The sequence below is a fragment of the Ammospiza nelsoni genome, chromosome 6 (genome assembly GCF_027579445.1).
Source record: "Ammospiza nelsoni isolate bAmmNel1 chromosome 6, bAmmNel1.pri, whole genome shotgun sequence".
NCBI lineage: Eukaryota > Metazoa > Chordata > Aves > Passeriformes > Passerellidae > Ammospiza > Ammospiza nelsoni.
The window spans coordinates 32,336,182-32,359,357 of NC_080638.1; the positions used below are offsets into that span (position 1 = coordinate 32,336,182).

At 37.1% G+C, this 23,176-nt stretch overlaps 1 protein-coding gene across 18 annotated transcripts in view; it reads right to left on the reverse strand.

Annotated features, from left to right (window-relative positions):
• The window catches only part of GPHN (gephyrin), a 268,081-nt gene that overhangs the window by 137,142 nt on the left and 107,763 nt on the right, over positions 1 to 23,176 (reverse strand). For 16 of the 18 annotated variants that reach the window (XM_059473606.1, XM_059473604.1, XM_059473602.1 and 13 more), the window contains exon 3: positions 22,019 to 22,076. In XM_059473606.1, the coding sequence (XP_059329589.1) occupies positions 22,019 to 22,076 (58 nt within the window). Of the gene's footprint in view, positions 1 to 211; positions 382 to 22,018; positions 22,077 to 23,176 lie in introns of those variants that run through there. The other 2 variants (XM_059473603.1, XM_059473601.1) reach the window with 1 other exon arrangement.

The following is a 23,176-nucleotide window of genomic DNA, read 5'->3' on the forward strand; positions in this document are numbered from 1 at the left end:
AAATATCTAAATAAGGTTAGGATGGGGGGCAAGACAAGAGATGAGACCATTAGAGAGATAGGGAGCTACTCAGTGTAATGCAGTTTGTGGTATAAATTTCCCCCCATGTGTTGTTCATGCATATCATCCATGGAGTCAATGAATTAAATTGGTTTTAAAAATGAAATCTACTGCTTTACCTGTGAGAATACAGTAAAGAAAATTTACCTACCAATGAACAGCTGCAGTACTTTGAGACACTTAGTCCATACATATACTCTAAGAGTGGGTGGGCTTGTGGCCTGCCCTGGAGTGTCCCGGGAGGGGCACTCCCACTCCTCCCCTCGTCCTGCTTGAGGCATTGACACACTGCCACCACTGCAGTTCCTCTTAAATGCACAATCAAACCTGAAAGAGATTCAGAAAGAGGGGAAAAGCAGGTAGGAGACTAATGTACATGCAGACTATACCTCTCAAAGAACACCAGTTACTGATGAGTAACCTTTCTTCTTTGAGTCTGCATGTACATTCCCACAATGACTCACTCTGATCAGTTACCTTTGCCTTTTCCCATCCAGGAGAAGGCCTGAGGACTCCCACAAACAACTGCAGCATCACTCCACTGAAGGCTGAAACAGCCCTGGATCCTATTAGACTAAGACAATGCTGGGTGAAAGCAAAGAGAGACCTCCAGGTGACCTTACAGCACATGTCTAAATACCATACAATATAGATACTAAGTTTATCCAGAGATCTAACCGAATTTGGTTTGGCCACATGAAATTCCTTGAGTCTACTCAGAGACAGAAAGGCACCTAAACAATTATTATGTGAAGTCAGCCAAATTTTTTGATATTCCCACTGTGCAACAAGAAGCAAACTAGAAAATTTGGATCTCTGAAGAGAAATTATAAAGGTCTTATGAAATCAAAAATATAAAGTATAAAATTCAAACAAAGAAGCATAAGATCTGGAAATAAGTATTGAAGGACTAATTTTCTTGTTACTCTGGATCTTCAAGAAGGACTCCTGGATGACTGAAGAACAGATATTCTGCCCATATATAGGTAGTATGCAAAATAGCAGCTATTAGGACCAATATGCTTCACTAGCTGGCTGAGAAAACTATTTCCAAATGCACCACTTTCCTAGACACCAGCAGAAGGAATAAGCAGAAGTAAGAATTAAAGAGTTCAAAAGGGGAGAAGCAACCACCATAATACAGTGGTTTTCCACTGCATAAACAGTGGGAAACTGTCATCAACCATGAACAATTCAATACATCCTGATCATCTCTTAGGAAGATGTGAATTGTGAAATGTGTGAACATCAGTGTGCTCAACCAGAGAGAGTAACCTGGTAACCTCACCAAAATACAGAGAGAAATCAAAGGAACTACACATCACAAATATTCAGAGAGCTGAGATCAAAGCAGCAACAAGCATGTCATACAGACATTATCATTTTCTCATAGAGTATGCATGCCTAGATTATACTTTCCTGCTACTAATTATCATTACTCTGGAGAGAAGCAAAAACTGACCGCCCTAGAGATTGATTAATGTTTTAGCTTGGGAGTCCCAAGATTGCCACAGACTGAAGAGCAAGGGAAGAACTAAAATACAATTTCTAGGAAGACTACAAAAGAAGTATACTCATAGCTGCCCATGACTATACCCACTATCAGAACAAGGTGAAATCACAAAACAAAAACCCCACAGTTTTCGTCTTTGCTGAGTATTTCTCTTTATGTTTGCCAGTTGTGGTAACTTACAATCAATGCACCATAAAAGGAGAATCATTTTACAAGCCTAATCCAAATAAAATTGCTGTATGGATCTATTAAACCAGGCATCTGTATGACATGCCAAAACAATAAGTACATTTTAGCACAATCACAGGCAGCATTGCAAAAACTGTAACATTTTTGTGTACTGAGAAACAAGGCCCTAACCTAATACTTTAATAGATAATAGGTTCCTCCTGAGTTGAAATCATTGCTATCTTGTAGCATATGTAAAGGTTATGGTCTCCTTCCTACCCAAAATGTTTAAATAGTCAAATAGAGTGTTATGCTTCACTGTATGAAAAATGAAGCTTCAATAATGCCTGAGTCTATTAGTCCAAATGATCAGTGTGGGGGGGAAAAAGGGCAGTACAACTATAATAGATGGTTACTATTATAATAGCTTCTGAATTCCAAGTACTGATACTGTTCAAGCCAGAATGGAGTGACTGTGGTGACACAGACACTGCTTTTTCCTAACCACAGCAGAGTTAAGGGTATTGGTAGATAAGCACCAGTCTGAAAAGCATGGAAATCAAAAGATATCTCCCTACCAACTCAGATGCTCTTGCCCTCTAGAGAAGACATTTTAATTTCTGGATGTTATGATAGATTAATTAGTCCTTGGTGAATAGTGTTGTCAATACAATTGCCTATTTGAATATGCAGAGAAATTGCTGTTAAGAAGATGTGCCAGCATATTTTGAAGATCCTGAAAATCTGTAACAATTATTTTATGTCAAGCCCAACAAATCCATAGATGGAGTAATTGCATGCTTGCACCTCCATGCCTGCTGCTACAGTGCACTATTGCTGGTGCCATTCACTAAAAAAAAAAAAAAAAAAAAAAAATCATTGTTCTGAGCATCAGCCTATGGATCCTGAACAGCATTCTGATATTACCTGGTAATTTTTATTAGAATCATAGAATATCCTAAAAATGCTGCTCTTGTGCAAAAAGAAGCCAGCCTAGCTGACATCTCTACATATTTGTAGTGGATCCTGCTACCAGCTGAGAGATTTAAAGATTACTATCTATCAACTATATTAATTCTCTAACATCATCAATGCTAGATTTAGCTTCCAGAAAATAATAAACCATCAGTAAAGAAGCCCCCTCATTCAAAACAAATAAATTTCTTTTAGTTCTCAAAATATAAGGAATATATGGACATCCTGCTCTGATATATTCTTGTGATAGGGACACACAAACAAGAAAGAAAAGGGTATACACAACTAAAGAAAGAAGACTGGAGTATTCTGGATCTGATTAGATTGTCTGCACTTCTGCATTTTCTGTTCAGTAGGAGTAATCCTGAAGACCCTGAAAATGATTCTCAAAAGCTATAAGGAAAGTATAAAAATCAATTGAAATTCATTGACAGTTATTAATGCAAAAAACATGTTAACAGCTCTTGAAGGCAATGAAAAATGAGTAACTATGATCAATACAGAAAAAAAAAAGATTTTTCCCTATGTGCGCTGGTTGTTTTTTTCTATAAAGATAGAGCACAATAAAAGAATAATAGAATGAACGAGTAATACGCTGCCTTGCTGATTAAGTTATTGCTTATTCCTAAGTGAGTGCAAGCATCTAAAGAGTAAAATATAAAGAACCTTTTTACACTTATAAGACTGAACCAAACTTACAAGCGTGAGTGAATTACTGAACTGGAAAGGCCATTCTCTTGAAAGGAAAGACATTTTCAGAATTGAGTCCATGCAGAATCTCTTTTATAGGCCCAAAGGATTATAGCTATTACATAATACTGGGTGAAAGCTGTTACCATAGAATTTGATGAGCCATCATCCGTTTCCATTTCAGCTTGCAGAGCTGTCTTAGCATCAGCCAATCCTGCTGCAATCAAAGATTTCAATTTTTATACTCAGGAGAAAACTAATGCAGAACAATTAATATCAGAAAGACTTCTTTCCCTAAAAGCTGAAACTTTTGGGTCATTTCTTTTTTGGAACATTTTTAAAAATGCTCACTTTTTCTTGATTTTGTTCTTTTCAACAACAAAATTGCTTGGAATAAGGAGGGAATAAAAGCATTCAGAATACTAAAGAGATTTCAAAATCACCTTTGAACTGTTTCTGCAGCTGGTATAAATGAAACTAAAATCTGCCAGGGTACTAAGGTTGTTCAACCATGCCTGTATGGTGTTGGAAATCTCTCAGGCAAAATAATATACAATATAGAATTTCAAACAACTTACAGCACTTTTGAAAAATTCTTCATACTCTTATCCTCATTGTTTCTAAGGTCCTAAATTCTTGGAAATTATTTATGCGCTAAAGAAAGATATGCTGTCACTGTTGTATAATAAAGACTATATGTGTGTAAAAATAAAATGTATATTCTTCTCAGCCAACTGAACTGGAGACAAGTTTGTAAGAAGTCTTCCTAAATTGATAAAGTTGCTGCATCTGGAGCAAACAGAATCTTAATAAAGCAAATGCTTCCCAGAACAGATCTAGCTCAACCTAGTCTCATAATGTTAGCAAAGCCCCAAAGGTTGACTAAGACATGAAGAAAGTTTAAAGAAATACATTAAAAGAGTTGGAAAGGACGATTCTTAGCAGAATCACTTGTCATCTCTTGTTTTTCCAAAGACAAATACCAAACTTTACTAATTAAATCATAAGAGAAATACTAATCATTAGTATCAGAATGAGAGAAGCATAGAATATTTTCTCCTCACAAATGCTTGCAGCAATCATATTGAGTCTCTTGAGACTGCTGCAGAGGTATTCAAGAATGACCTGGACAGAATCTTGTGCAAAGGAAGGAGTCTCCAACACCCCTTTGGGCAATCCCTTCCAGGGCTCAATCACCCTCACAGTAAGGAAGTTCTTCCTCTTGTTCAGGTGGAACTTCCTGTGCATCATTTTCTGCCCATTGCCTCTTGCCCTATTGTTTGGCACCACCAAAAAGAGCCTGGCTGCTGGTTATGGGATCAAATGCAAAGAAAACTCTAAATGTAAGAAAAAATCTAAATATAAAAAATCAAAATGTCGGTATCAAAATGTTGGTGAAGAAAAAACACACTGGTGCAGTGCAGTAGTTTTCAGTTCCATAGGTGCTGTTTTTCTCTTCCTACACTCTCTCCCATGTGAGCTCCCTTTTATTTGATTTCCTTACAGATAAACCACTGCCTTCTAATTGATCCTTAGGGCCTCTTGCTAATTTTGTAACACACAAAATATGTCTCAAGCATTCCATGCATGTGATTGTTTTCAATCACAAAAAGTGACATACTCACACAGTGGTTTTCCACCCAGATTCACAGCATCTTCAGCAAACACACAAATTAGCTGGGCCTTTAGGGTTAACATTCTCTTGTTCTGGGTGGTAAGGGTGCCAGATGTTTGGCACCATTCCCATACAAGGCTCCATCCTCAGACACCCTCTCTTCAGATACTGCTAGACATTGACGACGTCCCCTCTCACTCATCTTTCCTCGAGGCTGAACAGGCCCAGCTCCCTCACCTTTTCTTATAAGAGGGATGTTTCAGTGCCCTCATCATCTTCAGAGTCCTTCACTGGACCTGCTCCAGTAACTCCCTGTCTCTCTTGTCCTGAGGAGCCCAGCACTGGACACAGCACTCCAGGTGAGGCTCTCCAGGGCTGAGCAGAGGGGCAGGATCCCCTCCCTCGACCTGCTGGCCATGCTCTCCCTAATGCAGCCCAGGATCCCGTGGTCCTTCTTGGCCACGAGGACACACTGCTGGCTCGGGGACAGTTTGCTGTCCACCAGGACCCCCAGTCCTTCTCCACAGAGCTGCTCCCCAGCAGCTCAGCCCTCAGTGTGTGCTGGCCCATGGGGTTATTCCTGCCCAGGTGCAGAACCCTGCACTTGCCCTTGTTGAATCTCAGGCAGTTCTTCTCTGTCCATCTCTCCAGCCTGTTCTGAAGGGCTGCACAGCCCTCTGGGGTATCAGCCACTGCTCCCAGCTCTGTGTGCTCAGTGACCTCGCTGAGGAGAGATCTGCCCTTCATCCAAGTATTTGATGAGTAAGTTATTGACCACTGAGCCCAACACTGAACCTAGAAGACTCCACTAGTGACAGCCCTCCAACCAAATCCTGTGCCACTGATGAGAGCCTTCCTTGTTAAAGTATGAATAATTTCTAGAAGTAATTTCCAGAACTCATGGAAAGCCCTCTGGACTACAAGTACTTGTTTGTTATTTCAAAGACTTAAGAAGACATACACAGTAACCTTTACCAGAATCCAGAGTTATTTATATAGTTCAAAGAAGAGTTGCATAAGAAATAATGTGTCTTTTCAACTGTGTATCACCTGCTTTATATACCATTATTCTAACATATGGTCTGTTACATGAAAATGTTTATATAAGTTATTTTTCGTTATTTAATTGGAAAACTTACCTTTCTGGACAAGGTCAAATCACATTACAGTCAACTGCTCACTGCAACTTGGAATAAAGGTTTCATTGCCATAACTAAAAATAGCATATTGCCCCTTCAAAGAGTTGTATCATCTCCCACACATCCTACTTTGGGGATTATGATGCATGCAGTATATGTTATCTCTGGACTACTGCTTTCCCTTGTAGAGACAATTGCCACTTTAGTGCTAGAGAGTGATGAAGAGCCTACACAGGCAGCACAGTCATACAGATAGTATTTTCAGCAAGAGGGAGTAGGTGGCATTAGTGGATGAGGGAGACAGGCAATAAATTTCATCTGTGAGCAACAACTGGGCAACTCCCTCTGGAAATCAAGGACCACACACTGTTCTGTTGATAACATTTCTTATATTAGAGCGCTCCTGACCAGGAGGCCATTGTACATCAAGGAATTAGCAATCCGCATAACAGTTCCCTTGAAATTCCTACAGAAAGCTGCCCTGTGCTTTATGTTCAGCATGGTTTTCAGGAATGTGTCATGCTGCATAAACCTCTTTGGCCAAAGGACAGACTCATCCACCTCATTGTAATGGAGGAGCCTGTAGGCAGCTCCAATTCAGCTCTGGTGATTACACCAGAGCATGGCTTTCCTTTATCTAAAAGAGTAGCAGAACTTTCTCACAAGTGGAGAAATCCATCCACATCTGATGCTGCATGAACATACAGTTCCTAGCATCTGAAGGGAGTAAGATTTATTTGCTACCTATATTCCTCCTCATCCTTTGCTTTATAAAAGCAAGTATTCCATTCAGCTATCTGCTGTCAGGCCTTTCCTACTGAGATACAGACAGAACCTGGCACTTCCCTCTCTCTTGCTTTCTGCCCCAGTACAGAAAAACACACACACACAGAATTCCCTTTTCATTTCAAGACCCATCATTTCTAAGTACAGAAGGAGAGGACGTTGCTTTTTTCTTGCAATTACTATTCAAGTCTTTTCTGTCCTCTAAGAGTTCTCTCTCCAGGCCCACTAACACTATGATATTTGAAAACATTAAATAGAAATAAAAGATTTTTTTTCTTCTGCTGAGTCTTATAAATCTGTGGTTAAATATCAGGCCTATCAGGAATCCAGTAATTCTACAGCAGCAATCTTCCAAGAGCCTTTACATTTGAACCAATGAGCCTAAGCACAGTATGTTGTTTTTGCAGCTGTAACCATCTATATTGATCAACTTGAAAAAATTTAGCCAATTTTCAAGCCACCATAGCCATTCCTTCCTGAATGTCACAGAGCATTTAGTAGTCCCTTAAATCTTTAGCTCCTGTTTCAGCTTTCACTTCTGTCTAATCCCAAAAGCAGATACATTTAGCAGGAAACTCTAAGCAATTTCTGTCTGTTACCCAAATTTCAAAATATCAGCAAGAAAACGTAGGACTACTGGCTACACTAAATATATTTTATTTGAATGAACAGCATACAGCTTAACAGTGATAAGACTTTTATTTTTCCAGACAACAACTAATCCACCAAATTTTTTGAGTTTGGTAAATTTGAATTTCCTGTATCTTTTGACCTTTAGGAAAAAAACCCCAAACATGATAATAAAACCCATGATAAAACTGAGGCACAGGAAAATAGACTACCACTTCAATTAAATATACTCATTTGAAGGTCTTAACTAGCAAGTTAACATCTGGCCATTCTAACTTAGAGTACTGACAAGAGAATACTATTTTGCTTAGGAAATAGTTGCAGGCTAAAAGAATAAACAGACTTCATACCTTTAGGCTCCTTTTATTATAATGATGTCTTTGTAGGGAGATATTAAATTTCTCACTGACCTACTTGTACAAAAAATTTCATTAGTAATCTCTGTTCTTTGGCTAGATTTCAGTGTCTGACTGAGGTCTGATAAGAAAATCTTTAATTCTTTTGCAAACTCTGTACACTTGGGATGTTTCCTTCAGTTCCTTGCAGATAATTTACAATGGCAAAGAGCAAAAAATTGGGCTTCCATGGAGAGTTTTGCATGTAAGAAATACCAGTGATCTAGAAAACCATTTAAAATTAACCGTTTATATCAAAGTTTCAATTTTAAATTTTTTTTAAAATTTTATTTGCATTACTAAGCTATCATTCACCCTATGTGTAAAAGAAACTTGTTATTTGTCAGTGGGCTTGATGCCTTGCATCTTATTCCTCATCTTGAAACCAAAGTGTTGAAGTGATTTAAGTATGACATTAAATATGCAGTCAGAGAAAAACTTGTGCCCCGTGTATTAATTTGAAGAACTGTGTTGTGACTACTGATGATGTATCCAAGGACAGGCAATGAAGTTGGTGAAGGATCTGGAGCACAAGCTTTTGATGAAGAGCTGCTGAGGGAGCTGGAGGTGTTTAGCCTGGAGAAAAGGAGGCTCAGAGAGACCTTACCATTCTCTACAACCATTCTAACCTGAAAGGAGGCTGTAGAGAGGTGGGGTTCTGTCTCTTTTCACAAGCAACAAGGAATAAATAATAGGTAAATTACATATTTATGTCATATAAAAAAATATTACATAAGAAGAATGGCAGCCATTTGAAGTTGTGCCAGGGAGGTTAGATGGCATCTTATGAAAAAATGGCTTCACCAAAAGGGTTACCAAGCATTGGAACAGGCTACTCAGGGAAGTGGTGGAATTACTCTCTCTGGAGGTCTCTAAAAGACATACAGATGGGCCACTGGGGAATATGTCTTGATGGTGAACTTGGCAGTGTTAAGTTTGACAGTTGGACTTGATGATCTTAAAAGTCCTTTACAACCTAAATGATTCTATGACAGAACAAATTCTTAATTAAAACCACAAGAAAGGACAATATTTGAAAATAGCTGATCACATGTTAATTCCATGTTTCATACACATTCAAAATACATAATTATAAGGACAGTAAGAATATTGCCTTTGGTTTTCTTTCCCTATTATTTAGCCGTTCTCAGAAGGCAATATAAGTGCTCAAACATATCCAATAATCTTTTCATTGCTAGAGATCCAGCAGAATGAATTAAAAAAGCTTTTCAACAAAAAGCTGCTCTGAAATTAGCTATTTATTCCACCAGTGAAGAAAAGTATTTTTATTTTTTTTCAATTTGTACATTATGAAATTGCCATGGTATTAGATGAACTGCAACGTCATCAGCTGTTTTTCCTGTTGCAAAACTAGGACTCTGTTAAAATACTATTTCTCCAAATATAGGATTGATTTTAAAGAGTCTATGATACTGAAACTGCACAACAAAACACTGAAATTCAAAATATTCTGAATGTGCACACACATATTAAAATCTATATAAAATTTTATATGTTTCATATAAAACATTTAAGTATAATAACACATTGTAAAAATGCCTGGCTATCCAAATACATGAGGTCTAGCTCAGTTGTTTTAATTAAAGCAAAATGGCAAATGTAGGGAACTGTGTCATTATGAAAAAAGCTTCATGCTTGCATATCAGCTATTGGCTAAATGGTCAAAATGTTGGTAATAAGCACTTTTAATAATCACGTCTGCAGAAAATATTTAATTCCCAGAAAACTCAGAAATTTTCATTATTTGTGAGATTTGATTTCTTAGTTCTTTTGCTGGTTGTCTCAGAAGTCAACTCTGTAGTGGGTACAATGTTTGCAAAAGCTTTAATTACACTGAGAGCATACTATTTCACAAATATTCTTTTATTTTCATTTTCAAAACGTAACAATCCCTTTAGATTTCTCACAAACATATGCATTCACACTTTGTAACACTACTTAAAGGCGTTTGGAGCTTTTGTATGTAAAGCAGTTCTTCATAGATCTCTGATTTTAAACTTGGTCATCTTTCCTTCAAAACAGCCTGACCATAATTGTGTGCTGTCATTTAGAGCCTCAAGATACTCCATAAAACTCAAGCATTAGCTTCAGTGTCCCAAATGACAGCCAGCTTTATTTTTACACATTGCCTGTTTTATGTAGCATTATTTCTTAGAAATACTTCTTAAAATACAGAAGACAATCCAAATAAATAAAGAAGGGTTATTTTCTGCTATTTTAAACAAGGACAAGAATTTTAAAATATCTTGATGTTAAGCTCTTAGCTTCCTAAGGTACCCTCAGATACATAGCTTCATTTTCCAGAGTGATCCATCTTGGGTAATGCTCACTCATGTTAAATTACATTCAACTACCAAGAACACAGAAGAACCCTTTAAAATGACAGAACTGAGCAGTACAAATTTCCATAGGGGATCAGCCTATTTGTTAAAAGAGAGGTTTATGTCATCATGGCTACAGAAGCTACTCAGAGAAAATGTTACCATACTTGTATTTTAAAATCAAGGGTATTTGATAGAACATAACAAAAACAAAGCAGGACATAAATAATTACAGAAAAAAAAGGTCATTCTATGCAGAAATGATGAAAGAAGTATATGTGTTACCTTTGCAGTCTTAGGATCCCACCTAATCTTGTCCTAATGATGAGGCAGCTGCAATTGAATGCAATCATTTTTGCCAGAACAATTCTAGAAATTTTTGTGTCTTTTTAATAAGAACATATTTTAAAAAGTGAAACTCTTCAGCCACTCCACCTTTAACTGAACTTTGAGGAATCGATGGCATTCCCCCCCCTTATACCTTTTCTTTAGGACAATTGAGTCACAGAATTTCCAAAATCCTACTATAATTGAAAAGTACAGAATCTTGAAAAGTACATAATCAGTATTACAGCAAATAATATCCAAATGTTTCCTATTTTATCATGGCAGAATCCAGAAAATAAGCATATCAAAACCATAGGGGAAATGAAAAGGAAAACATCAAGTTTTAATCTTACATGAGTCTTTAATTTGAAAAGAATTGTTTCCTTTGCCTAAATAGGTGCAAGCTAAGACATACTTCAGTAGTGTGCTCAAAGATAATTGTGACCTCAGACACAACAAATTACATAATTTGTCCTGCAATATCAAAACATTCTTTAGTAAAGCACATAATCTTGCACCCAAATATAAAATACTACTGTTGTCCAGTCAAATACTTCGTGTTTTCTACACACATCATGGCAAAACTAATTGGTTTTTGTTAGAACTACAGCTCTGTGAGATAATTTGTCCATATCAATCCCACTTCCTTAACGATCTGATGTCTCCACCCAAGATGAACTCTGCTCTTGAGTCTGTGCTTTTCTTATATGGTGGCATTGCTTATTATTTCCCTTAGGTAAAAACCATGATATTAAACAGTCCCACAAACTATTGACCACAAAAACTAAACAGCAGATGAAATATAGTGGTTATGAATATTAATGGACACAATAAACCTTTTATCTTGGAAAAAACCCCCACAAAAAACAGAGGAATTTCTTGGGAAAGCTTTTTTATCATGATACAGAAGCAATCTTCAGTGGGAGAATTTCTTTCAGTCTGATAACATATCTGTTGGACTTCCCTCCTTAAAATTGTTGCAATACAGACCAATGTCTGAGGGACCTGGGGTTGTTTAGCCTGGACAAGAGGAGTCTCAGGTGCAATCTTACTGCTCTCTACAGCTGCCTGAAAGGGGATTGTAGCAAGGTGGGGACAGCTCTCTTCTCTTAGGTAACAAGTGACAGGACAAGAGAAAAAGGCACCAGGTTGCACCAGGGAAGGTTTCGATTGGCTATAAAGCATTGGAGCAGACTACCCAGAGAAGCAGTGGAATCGCTATCTCAGGAGGTGTTTAAAAGACATCTACATGGGGCACTTGGGGACAGGGTTTAGTAGAGGACTTGGCAGTGCTGGGGTTGATGTTTGAACTGGAGGATCTTTGAGGTCTTTTCCAAACAAAGGATTCTACAATTCACTGTAGTTCAGGGAGAAAATATTAGAATATACATTTTTGCGGGCTAAATGTTCAAAAATTCTTTACTGATGAGGTAGGTGATCAAACCATTTGGAGACTACTGTTCTAGAAAATAATTTGGTTTTTTCTTTGAATAGTCTGCCAGAAGGGCTGGCACTCTCTAAGTACTTAGCTCAGACAATAGGGTTTCACTAGTAACAAGGGTACTGTATGATGAATCTCACATTTGCAACCTGACATGCAGTGTTAAGCGAACACAAGCACTGGCTGAAGGCTTGGGACACATCTACCACAGCCTGTTAGTACAAACCAGCCCTTTTAATACCTCTGATTAACAGACTTTGGCTCAGATTGCAAAGTAGCCTTTGATCACATGAACTGGAATCCTTTCAGATGAAACTTATTTGGAAGACGGACTTCAGCAGCATGTATAATACACTTCAGCTGTTAACAGGCACACAGAATAATACCAGAAATAGTTTGAAATAAAATATATCAAAGAACATATGATGTATGCTGGATCTCCAGCATCACATGCTTTACTTGATAGACAGACGTGTTTTATTGGTTTGCGTGACTTGGGAACACAGACACGACTCAAGAGAGATGTTCAGCTCTTGGCACCAAGGACAGGGTGGCAGGCATTTTTAAATTTGTCTCTACACATTTGGCTATGATTTTATTTTGCTGGAAGACATCCATTTCTTGAAGCTTTTAGGACATCAGCTAAGCCAACATTCCAGCTCCGTGCACTATCAGAGATGAGAAGATCCACTTACCCAACATACTCAATAAAACATAGAATCCACTTCTAATTTGTCTTTTTACATCAGTGCTCAGACACAGCTAATCAGCACAAAATCTCACCTAGACCAATCTTGTGCAACTGATATAAGAAAGTATTTGGGCAAATAAAATGCCTGTAGCCACAGTTCAACATGTCAATACTTTTATACCATTCCCTTATGATATCTCCTTAAAGGAAGTTTTTGTTTGGCTTACTGGTAAAAACACTTCATGTTTCATATTCTGTTTTAGACAGTGGACCTTATACATGACACGGTCACTAATAGAAATAGGACACCACAAAAACCCTAATTAATTATCAGAGAAGTTGAATGAGGTGCAATCACACACTGAAGTACTAAGCATCAGTCTATTCATACAGTTTACAAACTGCACATCACAGGGAGGCTGGTGCAGCTCTTGGTGTCTTCCTATTGTGCTTTCCAACCACTTCTTAAAACACAACCTTAACAATCATCTGAAAACATATGATGAAAGCAAAATAAACTACACTATCCTGGCAGAATTATTTGCAGTCTACCAGTTGCAAATCTTTTTCAGGAAAATACAGTGTATTAAACTGGTTTCTGCTGGGCTGTGCATGTTGTTTCTTTTTTTCCCCCCTTACAATCAACCAATAGAAAATACATAATCAAAACTTTGGCACCTGCTTTCAGGCAGTCTTAAAATTTGCATAAATTAGAATGAGAGTTAATTTTAAATGTACAGTATAAATAAGGAAGAATGTTGCTGAAATGCAACCAAATGTGCCACTTGTGAACATTTCTGTCCCAGTCTCTTTATCTGTTCCTCACATGAAAGTGCTTCAATAAATTAGATTATTTTTATAATCTGACTCTAAGTATTTTTCAGTGCTAGTGTGCCATTTGTGTGATTAAGGGAACAGCCCGTCACATGCCATTGTACACGGTGTGGCACCAAAGGCTCACGCACAAGAGAAGTTGTTCAGCGTTCTGGCCTTGGTTCCCTTCTCCTCAGTCCATGCCCATGACTCCCATGCCTCTGCCCCTTCAGCTGCCCCTGAACACTGAGCAATGGCAACCACACTGCTCAGCCCTCACTCTTGGATCATAGTAGTCTAATTAGAGGCTCCTATTTTATATGCAAATTGGAATTGGGGATTTTTTCACATCTCCTATACACATCATTTAACACTAATCTCTGCTGAATTTTATCAGATGGCTTGTCACCCAACCACTCAGTATTTTAATGTCCTTATTTGCAGTAATATTTAATTTCTCTACAAATAATAATTTTCTTAATTCACTAAGACACAACCTGTAAGTAACTGTACAACTGAGGGCTATTTAAAAAAAACAACCAAACACCAAACCAAAAAACCCAAAACAACACTCCTGATCTCTTTTTCCCTATATACAAAGAACCAGCATAAAGAACCTGAAGGTTTGGGGTTTTCTTTAAAAAAAGCAAACCAAAACAATCCTGATGGTCTTCTCTCTTATATAGGTCTAGCATTCACCTCTTGTGGCAATCATAAAAAGAATGAATTTCAGAAATAAATTTACCACAAGAAATGAACCTAATATTGATCTCCCTCAAACTCAGTCAAGCCCTTAATTACTTATGACATTATCAGTTTTGATAGGATAACATTAAGTTTCCTTCATAGACCTCAAATAAGAATCATCAGAATGCATTCTTACAGGGTAAATAAAACCAACCAAAACTTAATATAACAGGTCACGTGGAAAATTATTAGGGCTTTTATATAAACTTGATTTACTTAAACACTTGCCAAAAGCTATTTGCTGCTTAATGAAGCTGAGCATGTTTTCTCCTCTCATTCATGCTAAGTGACATCCCATTTAAGGAATTACTTTTCCAGTGAGAACAGAAGGCACTGCAAACATTGCCCAGTATAAGGAGTCAGATAAAAAGTACAGGAGCTGGTCAGAAGATGTCCTAGGAGACAACTAGGTTTCAAGTGATGGCTGGTACAAAGATATGTATTTAGCAAAAATGGAAAATGAAAGAAAGTCAGGAGGAATTTAGACAAAATTGGTTACTACAGCCACAGAGAGAGGCAGAGATATTTTTTTATGCTGGAAAACAAGAGATTTCAATTCCTGTTTCTGACATATTTAATTAAGAAAGGCTGAATAGACAAACAGGTCTGTGGAAATGAAAAATCTGATACACATTAATGTCCCCTCTTAAGGGCAACAGCTTAAATGCTGGGCAACCAGAAATGCTTAAAGGATGAACAGTAGGTTTGTCTTGTAAATTAACTTACAGATGTTTTTGTTCTCTCTTTGCAGGACAAATACAGAACTATTTTGTTTGTTTTAGAAAGCAAATAATATTTCTAAAGTTTTTTTGTCTTGTTAGCATTGCACTTGAACTTCCATGGATGCACAGTCTTCCTGTCCTTCCCTTCCCCATGTGGCAATATTCCATGATCTGCAAATCACAGGCTAAACTTTTGTATGTTCATAAGACTAAATCACACAATACTATACAAAATGCATTTGCTTAAATTCTACTCACATCAGGGGACAGGAATTTATAACAATGCTTCAGCATTTTCTATATTCAAAACAGCCTGGAAGAGCAAGGTAACTTGGTGAGGTGGTCTCATCTGTCATTTCTAGAGACATGAAGCCTCTGAAGCCACAAAGCCTATGCAACGTAAGATGGAAGACAGTGGGAAAACAAAAAGTGACAATTCCTATTTTCATGTGGAAAGTTAGTGAGTATACTCTTTCATTCAGAGTGTCTGGGCATTTGATGCCCTTGCCAGGAAAGCAGAGGAATGTTTTTGACACATTCAGCAGTCCTGGATCACAGTTTGATAGACACTTCAGCCACCTCTCATCTTACATTCTTTTTGTAAAGGTGTTTTTTTGGTTGAGAGTCTGTGATTGCAGTGAGTATCCATCATCCACAGAAGATGAGAGAAACAGATGAAAAGCCCTTTCAGTGAGTACTCCCTAGGGAGTTCCTATACAGAAACTTGAGATAGCAAAAGTTATAGCATGGAGAACAGTCACATCCTCCAAGCAAAAGCAGTCTCAAACCTATAAGAGCAGAAAAAATCCAAAAGTCAAAACTGATAGTCACAACTACTAATGGCTTCATAGGTGGGAAAAAAACCCCCCACAACAGAAAAGGCATTCTTATGAAACACTCATATTTCACTGGTGTGAGACTCTGCCTGGACTAGTCAGGCTTGCACAGCCACGCTTGGCACCAAGCAGAGTCAGAAGCCAGACTGCACTTTCCAGAAAAAGGAGGAAAATCAGTTTTAGAAGAAATACAACATAAATCAACAAAGGGCTCATGACAAGAAAAAATGACATAATACAACAGATAAGGAAATCACAGTCTAGGAGCAATATAATATGATTCAATATAATAGAAATAATCAACTGTGGACTAGAACTACAAGAGTGAAGCACAAATGCGTGGCGGCCATTATTAATGCTGCAGGGGTTGCAAATCTCCAGGTTGTAGCACAAATGCATACATGTGGATGAAAAATTAAAGGAAAGTAAGTTTTTGTTTTATATAAAAGTTTTGGACAATTTCCTCACACAATCCCACACAAAACCTTAGTTCTCTCTAGCAGGGAAACAACATCTGTAACAACAGATTAATTATTAAGGATTAATACAGCAAAGTAAAAACTCAGGTTTTGGTCATCTAAACAATGACATGTACTTAAAAAAGAACACTAGTCAGTGATTGACTCTACTAATTCAGGATTTAGAAATTAACTCAGGAAGAAATTTGTATGTTCATCAGGTGAACTTTGATTACAGGGAAATATGATGAGACAAAGTTGTTTTAATTTAACGCATCCCACTTCTCAATTGTCCTAGTTAGATTCATGTCCATAGGAAAGTCTACTTCATGAAAATCCAAGAAGCAAGTAGGAAAACCTAATCTGCAAGTTTATCAGGGATTTCATACACTAAGTTGACATCTCAGCATCAACTTTTTGTTATTGGTTAGGACATCTGCAAAAGGTTTTAGAAACTTTACCTAGATGAAGGAGTATAATTAAGCTGTCTACTGGATGGTCAGACTCTGAGTGCATGTTAAGAGAGGTAGAAGACAAGTCCTCAGTTTTTGTCAACACACATAACTAGCAATCTAATGGAATGGATATGACCACCACATACACCCTTTAAATCTTTTTAAACTTGTATCTGTAAGCTTTAGAGTCTATAGAGATGCTACTTAATACTCACTAGACATTCAAGGGATAATACCCTTTTATGTCGTGCTTAGTAAGAGTTCTTGTGCTGTGAGTTAGTAATTATAATTTGAGATGCAGAAGGAAAACATGAGCAGAAAAACTGAGAACCACAATTATCATTCCTGCCAGGTAAATAGCAAATTTTCTTGGTGCTTTAGGATTAGTGGGAGTACACACTTCAAACAGCTTGAACCGCTTCAAAAAATTTATTTGGAGTGGGCAAACCTTTTTGTTTGTGCTGGATCCAAACAGATAAAGGAACGATAATCTCAGTATTATCATCAAATTCTGATTCCTCCCATCATAAACTTTGGAGAAACTTTTTGTGAAGCACTTGGCTAGTGCTGATACACTTGGCAAGTGAATATCCATACAGTGATGAAGTAAACCAGATCCAGGACTTAACCTCCTATATAAAACTGCGATGACAGCACACTTCCTTGTTGATGTAAAGCAAGGCTGATTCTGCAGAAGATGCAAAAGATCTCTAAATACTGCCCCACTCTCCAGTATGGAGACATATTTTCATAAATATTTTGAGGCACAACCCTGCTCTTGTGAACTATCCACCACACTAGTTACAACTACCTTTCTTTAGTGATTTTTTTTTTTAATATGGGACTACAAACTGGCACTTACTGACAAATTACTACTTATTTTTGCCACATGTTGATAATTGTGAAAATGCTTTGATAATGATCAAGGCCAGAATTTCTTGGCTGCAGACACAGTTTGTATGAGTTTCATCAGCTACTCTTATCAGCAAAACACCCAGATTCTGGGATACAGCATTATGTAGGTATATGACACCACAAAGTGGGCAAACCAAATGATTTCTGAGAAAGTCTTGGAGTAGAGTGATTTTAATTGTAATCCTATCAAAGCTGCCGATTTTTGATGGCAGGGAGTACAGCTTTGCTCTGAAATACATCTCGTTGACACTGAAATCAACTTTGTTTCTAAGATGTTCCTAAAAATGACTGTGTGCAAAAGTTAAATCTTTTGAATTCCTACGTCACATAGAGCAACTGACCTCTGAAGAAGACACAGCACTCACCATTTCCTTTCTGGCTACTTTGCCCTTCCTCATAGTTTTTATCATTTTTTACTCTTGGATCATTATCACTGGAGTCTACTTTGTCAAAGACTGAAGACAATCTGAGAAGAACGTGCATAAAATTTTTCATATATTAAACTACTGAGTTAACACATACTCCTAAAGAAAAAAAGAGAGCTATCCTACCATTATTCAGGGGAAAATGTCTGTAGTTCTAAATGCAACCTTTAATACTTTATGCATATATGTTTTCATTAAAATAGTACCTATAGAAGGATTATGAGTGTTCCTTGGGGAGCATAAAGCGTCTCTGTGTGAAAGGGCGGTTAATGGAATTAAAACCCCTCTTCCATCTTGCTCCAGAACTGCTTTACATCTAAATTTACAATTTATAACTAACAAAATACTTCCAACAAGATTTCTTAAAACTAACTACCACAGGAGGGGACCACTTAACTTTATTCTCTACACTGGAATATCTGTCTGATGCCACAAATATAGGAATGAAATGTTATGGCAATGTCTTCCTTGTGCATATTACTTTCATGAATTAAGGACCTGCTACAAAATCCATTTCTGGTCTTGAGATGAGATGCATGAATATGTCTACATGTAAAGTATATATGAAAGCACATAAAAAGTCAACACAAAACTATTAAATTCCTTTCTGCTCTTGACTTGCAAATCCTAGCAAACCAAGTATTTTCTTTTTAGGAATCTATTAAGGAGTGGTTTTCTCATTGACTGAGTCTTCCCCTATAATAGCCACCCTTCACCTCATCATATATTTCCTTTGTAATGGCAGAATGTGGAAATCAAAAAGATCACATCTCACTATAAACCACAAGATTATACTGTTGACATAAATCTATAGGCACATCACATAAACTTTCCCTAATCTGTAATAGTCATAAATTTCTCTTTATTCTTGAGACAGTCTTCATGTTGTTCATCAAAACCAGTGTTGCCTGATAGGCTTGCCAGGCCCCATGTACACAAAATCGTTTGGCTTGGAAGATCTCTCCTTTATGCACATTCTATTACAGTGGGTGAGGAACAAGGCTGAAATCTGACAATGCTTTTTTGGTAGTTTGAAAAGCTTCCTGCTTACAGGATGAACATCCTGATGACAATAGAAGTCTAGAGGAAGTTGAAACAATGACACTTTCTCAGGAATGTGCTGCAGTTTCTATATTTACTATCTTCATCAGTTCTGGAAGCATTTTAAAACCAGCAGGTACTGAAAATGAAGTGACATTGCTTTAACTGGTGTGGAGGAATGACAGGAATGCAGATGGCTGCATATCCATTTATGCATTCTCTGAAAGCTTCTTTTATTGAAGTAGAAGACCATGTGATAGAGGACATACCTACCTTCTAGAAGAGTTTCCAGGGGGGAAACCTGAGATGGTATCTAGGTAAAGCTACCTGTTGAGCATTCTCATTTTGGAAACCCAAGTACCTGTGACAAAAATCTAGGGAAGGTAGGCTTCAAGACACTTTGTTTCAGCCTGATACAGATGTTGTGGAACTGCAGCAGTGATTGGTTCCACACAATCCTTCCTAACCTTGGTGTGGTGCATGAGATTAGTTAGGGTACATGTTATCACTTCTGCCATAAGTACTCCTCATTCACATGCCTGCAATAGGGTTCTACCCAGGATGAATTACATGAATTGACAAAATCAATACACTGGTTTTCCTCATAAGTTATTCTGAGCTGCAAGAGGTTAATCTACCATCTTTCCTAGAACACATGCAAACGCTAAGATAATTATTTATTTGTCAAAATACTATTGCTCTCTGTCTGATGAAGTTTCTCCTTTCCCATTTAGGAAAGCAGTTTACTTTTTATGGACTATCAGAAAACATGAAAATACAACTCAAATATAATTCAACAATCCATCAAGTTAAATGAGATTTTAAAAGTGAAGCTATTATTTTTGCATATTTAATCAAATTAACTTCCTTAATATTTCACGTTTAAATAGAGGAGAGATAGTTGCAAGGCAAAATAACTGAATTAAGGTGCGTGGAAGAAGATACTGTTCTCTCTAGAAGCAAAATTCCAGTAAGCTGATTTGCCTTCTATTTTCTCCTCTCTCCTTTTTCTACTCAAATCAGCTAGGAGAACCTTTCAGATGTTAAAACTACCCCCTACATCTACTGCAAGGACACTCCATCTCGCTGTTTACCAGCTGCTATTCAAAACACATATGGATGAAATAATACTTCTTGATATCCAATATATATTTGTCTGTCTTGGTATCTTCCAGTAGTGCATTGTTTAATATAAATAATATATATTGCAGTTAAGAAAATTCAACCATTTAAGGTGTGGGAAGTGGCCTGACTTCTGACACAACCTCAAAACCCCACTGCCTGAACAAGGCAGGACAGCTACCAGAAACAATTAAAGGGAAGGATTGTCCCCCAGCACTTTAAATAGCTCTGACTTTGAACAATGAAATCCTTTTCCACACATCCTGGCACAACTGAGACTAAAGAGTAACCCATCCTTTGATGCTTCTTAGGATCTCAAGCACTTAAACACCGGCTAAATAAGAAGCAGCTGAAAATTCAGAGCAGTTCTCCTAAGCAGGTGAAGATTCCTGTGACTACTAATCTTGCAGTAAGTTCCTAAAAGTAAAATTATTTCTTATCTCCCAACATTCCATTTTTCTTTGTTCACTGAACTCAGTTTAGTATGATGAAGTCAGAAATATCAGCTTTCTTCAACTTCAGCATTAACAAAATATCAGTGGTATTGCTTTTCTTATATTAAAGTAAAAAGATTGTGGTTTCCGGTTTTTATAATTTTTAAAACAGTTTTGCAGCAGTTCTCTGAGCATCATGAAAACACCCCTATTTAATTCTGAAAGCCTCTTTCTTTTATTCCAAGACCAAAGTTTGAATCGTGGATCTATCCAGTAATAAATCATGCTCCCCTTGACAAAATTCAGGATAGAGAAGTCCATGAATCTTAGGTGACAAAAATAAATTTTGATCATGATGGTGTGATAACTTTGATGCAGACACAGACAGTCACTGTGCAGTGAGTTTGATACTAATTGAAAAGGAATAAATTCTCACCATTTGCACACTGCAAAGTCATGTCTACATCAGATATTACACAGTCACTTCCCTTCACAAGATTTTACAACTATTCTTAGTTCTCTTTGCACAGCTGAAAATGAGTATGTGAAACAGCACAGTGGGTTAAGCAATCACAATGAGCAAGCAATATATGAGACTGACCTACTAACAACCAAATGAGGAATCAGCTACACAAACTGCGCTATCAGGTCCAGGCCAAATTCCCCCCAGTACCCATCTTTCATTCCACTGAAAAACAAAACTGACACAAATTGCTGAAGCACGTTTCAGGAGTGGACTTGGCTAAAGTGAGTTCTGTTACAATGCACATTACTTTGAAAGTAAACTTCAGTATTTATTGCTCTCGGTACTCAAAAAACAGAGTTTATAACAATTTTTCAGCTTATAACTATTTTTTGACTTCATACTTTCCCCTTCATAAGACAGACAATGTTGAAAAATATGGAGGTCTTTAGATCTCAAAAGCAGAAGGACACTACATATATTTTTTTACTGAACTATAACTCAGTGTTCATCATAGTCCTCCATCTGTCTTCAGGTAGCAAAACAGAAATAGGTAAATAGGTTGAATTACACAGGTTTCTGGCATCAAACAAATCCTGCTGAAGTCAGCTTAAACTGAAGGTAAACTGTATTTGTAAAAATAACTAAAATTCTATTTTAGATGCACAAATATGGATCTGATAATTTTCCTTATGACACTTTCCTCTCTCCCCTACGGCACACTTCAAATCAAGGAATAACATGGCTTTTTAATGTAACATTTCTGTAATTTTCCAAGGAAAGAAAATCAGTGTTGAAAAGCAGTAATACTGTACCTTGATTTCTTCTATTTCGTCTGGCACTATCTTGTATGCAGATATAGTCCCACCCAACCTGAAATCAGGAAAAAAAGTTCTCAAAATCAGTAACAGAAAATATAGTATGTTAATAGTCTTATGACTTGTTCCAAAACGTAATATTCCTTCTACCAATTTAGAGGTAAAACCCAGTAAGTCCCAAATCAAAAGCAAAAACCCCCCTTTCTTTATCCAACAAAAAAATCTGCATATGATTAACATAAATACTACAAACAAGGTATCTGTCACCTTAACAATTAAGTCAGCCAAGGAAAATTATCATCATCAGGCTGGTATTTTATAAATTAATGGCAATCATCATATTCTATGATTTCTTGTTGATTGTCCAAGGCACATGGATGAGTTTAAGTGTTTGAAGACTGATGCACTTTGTGCTATTTCACTATGCTGCTACACAGTCTGAAATGCATCAAAATACAATTCTGGAAATTGAATTTTTTAAATTAAATGTGCATGTATGGACATCACAAATCACACAAACTCTATAGCCTCCATGTTTGAAAAAATCTCTGCAGTTAATGACTGGTAACAAAAAAGTGGGTGATGAATAATATCTGGCATTGACACAGAAAAAACAGTGTTTTGTCCTACATGGAACTCACTGAAATTACTTTTTGAAATCCTGCAAAAATCCTGGTAAAGAACAGTTCATATACTGAAGATGTATGAATAGCTTGTACTATAAATGGTGGTTAATATTACATTTTGCCCAGAGACATGCAGACATGGCTTCTTTTATTTCATGAAGCAGTCTCACCGATGGTGACAATTCAGACCTAAAAATATAAGTGCACTAATGACCTCCTGCTGGCTCTACACAGCAATACTATTCATTTTCTGGATCCTACAAAAATAGAAGTCACATAACAAACTATTTTTTGTAAACCAGTAGACACCTATCAAATGTGCATTTGAATTACCTCCCTCTTATTGGAATTTTTCTAATTGTCAGCATTTCCACACAGATCTATTTTCTTATATTTTGAAAATATTATAAATATTGTCTAGGCAAGTGAAAAAGAGGAGACTAACACAGAAAATACATTAAGATTTTCCATGGAAGTCCTGCCTTTCCACACTTCTCCTGTAAATGAACTGTTTGAAGGTTTTACACAG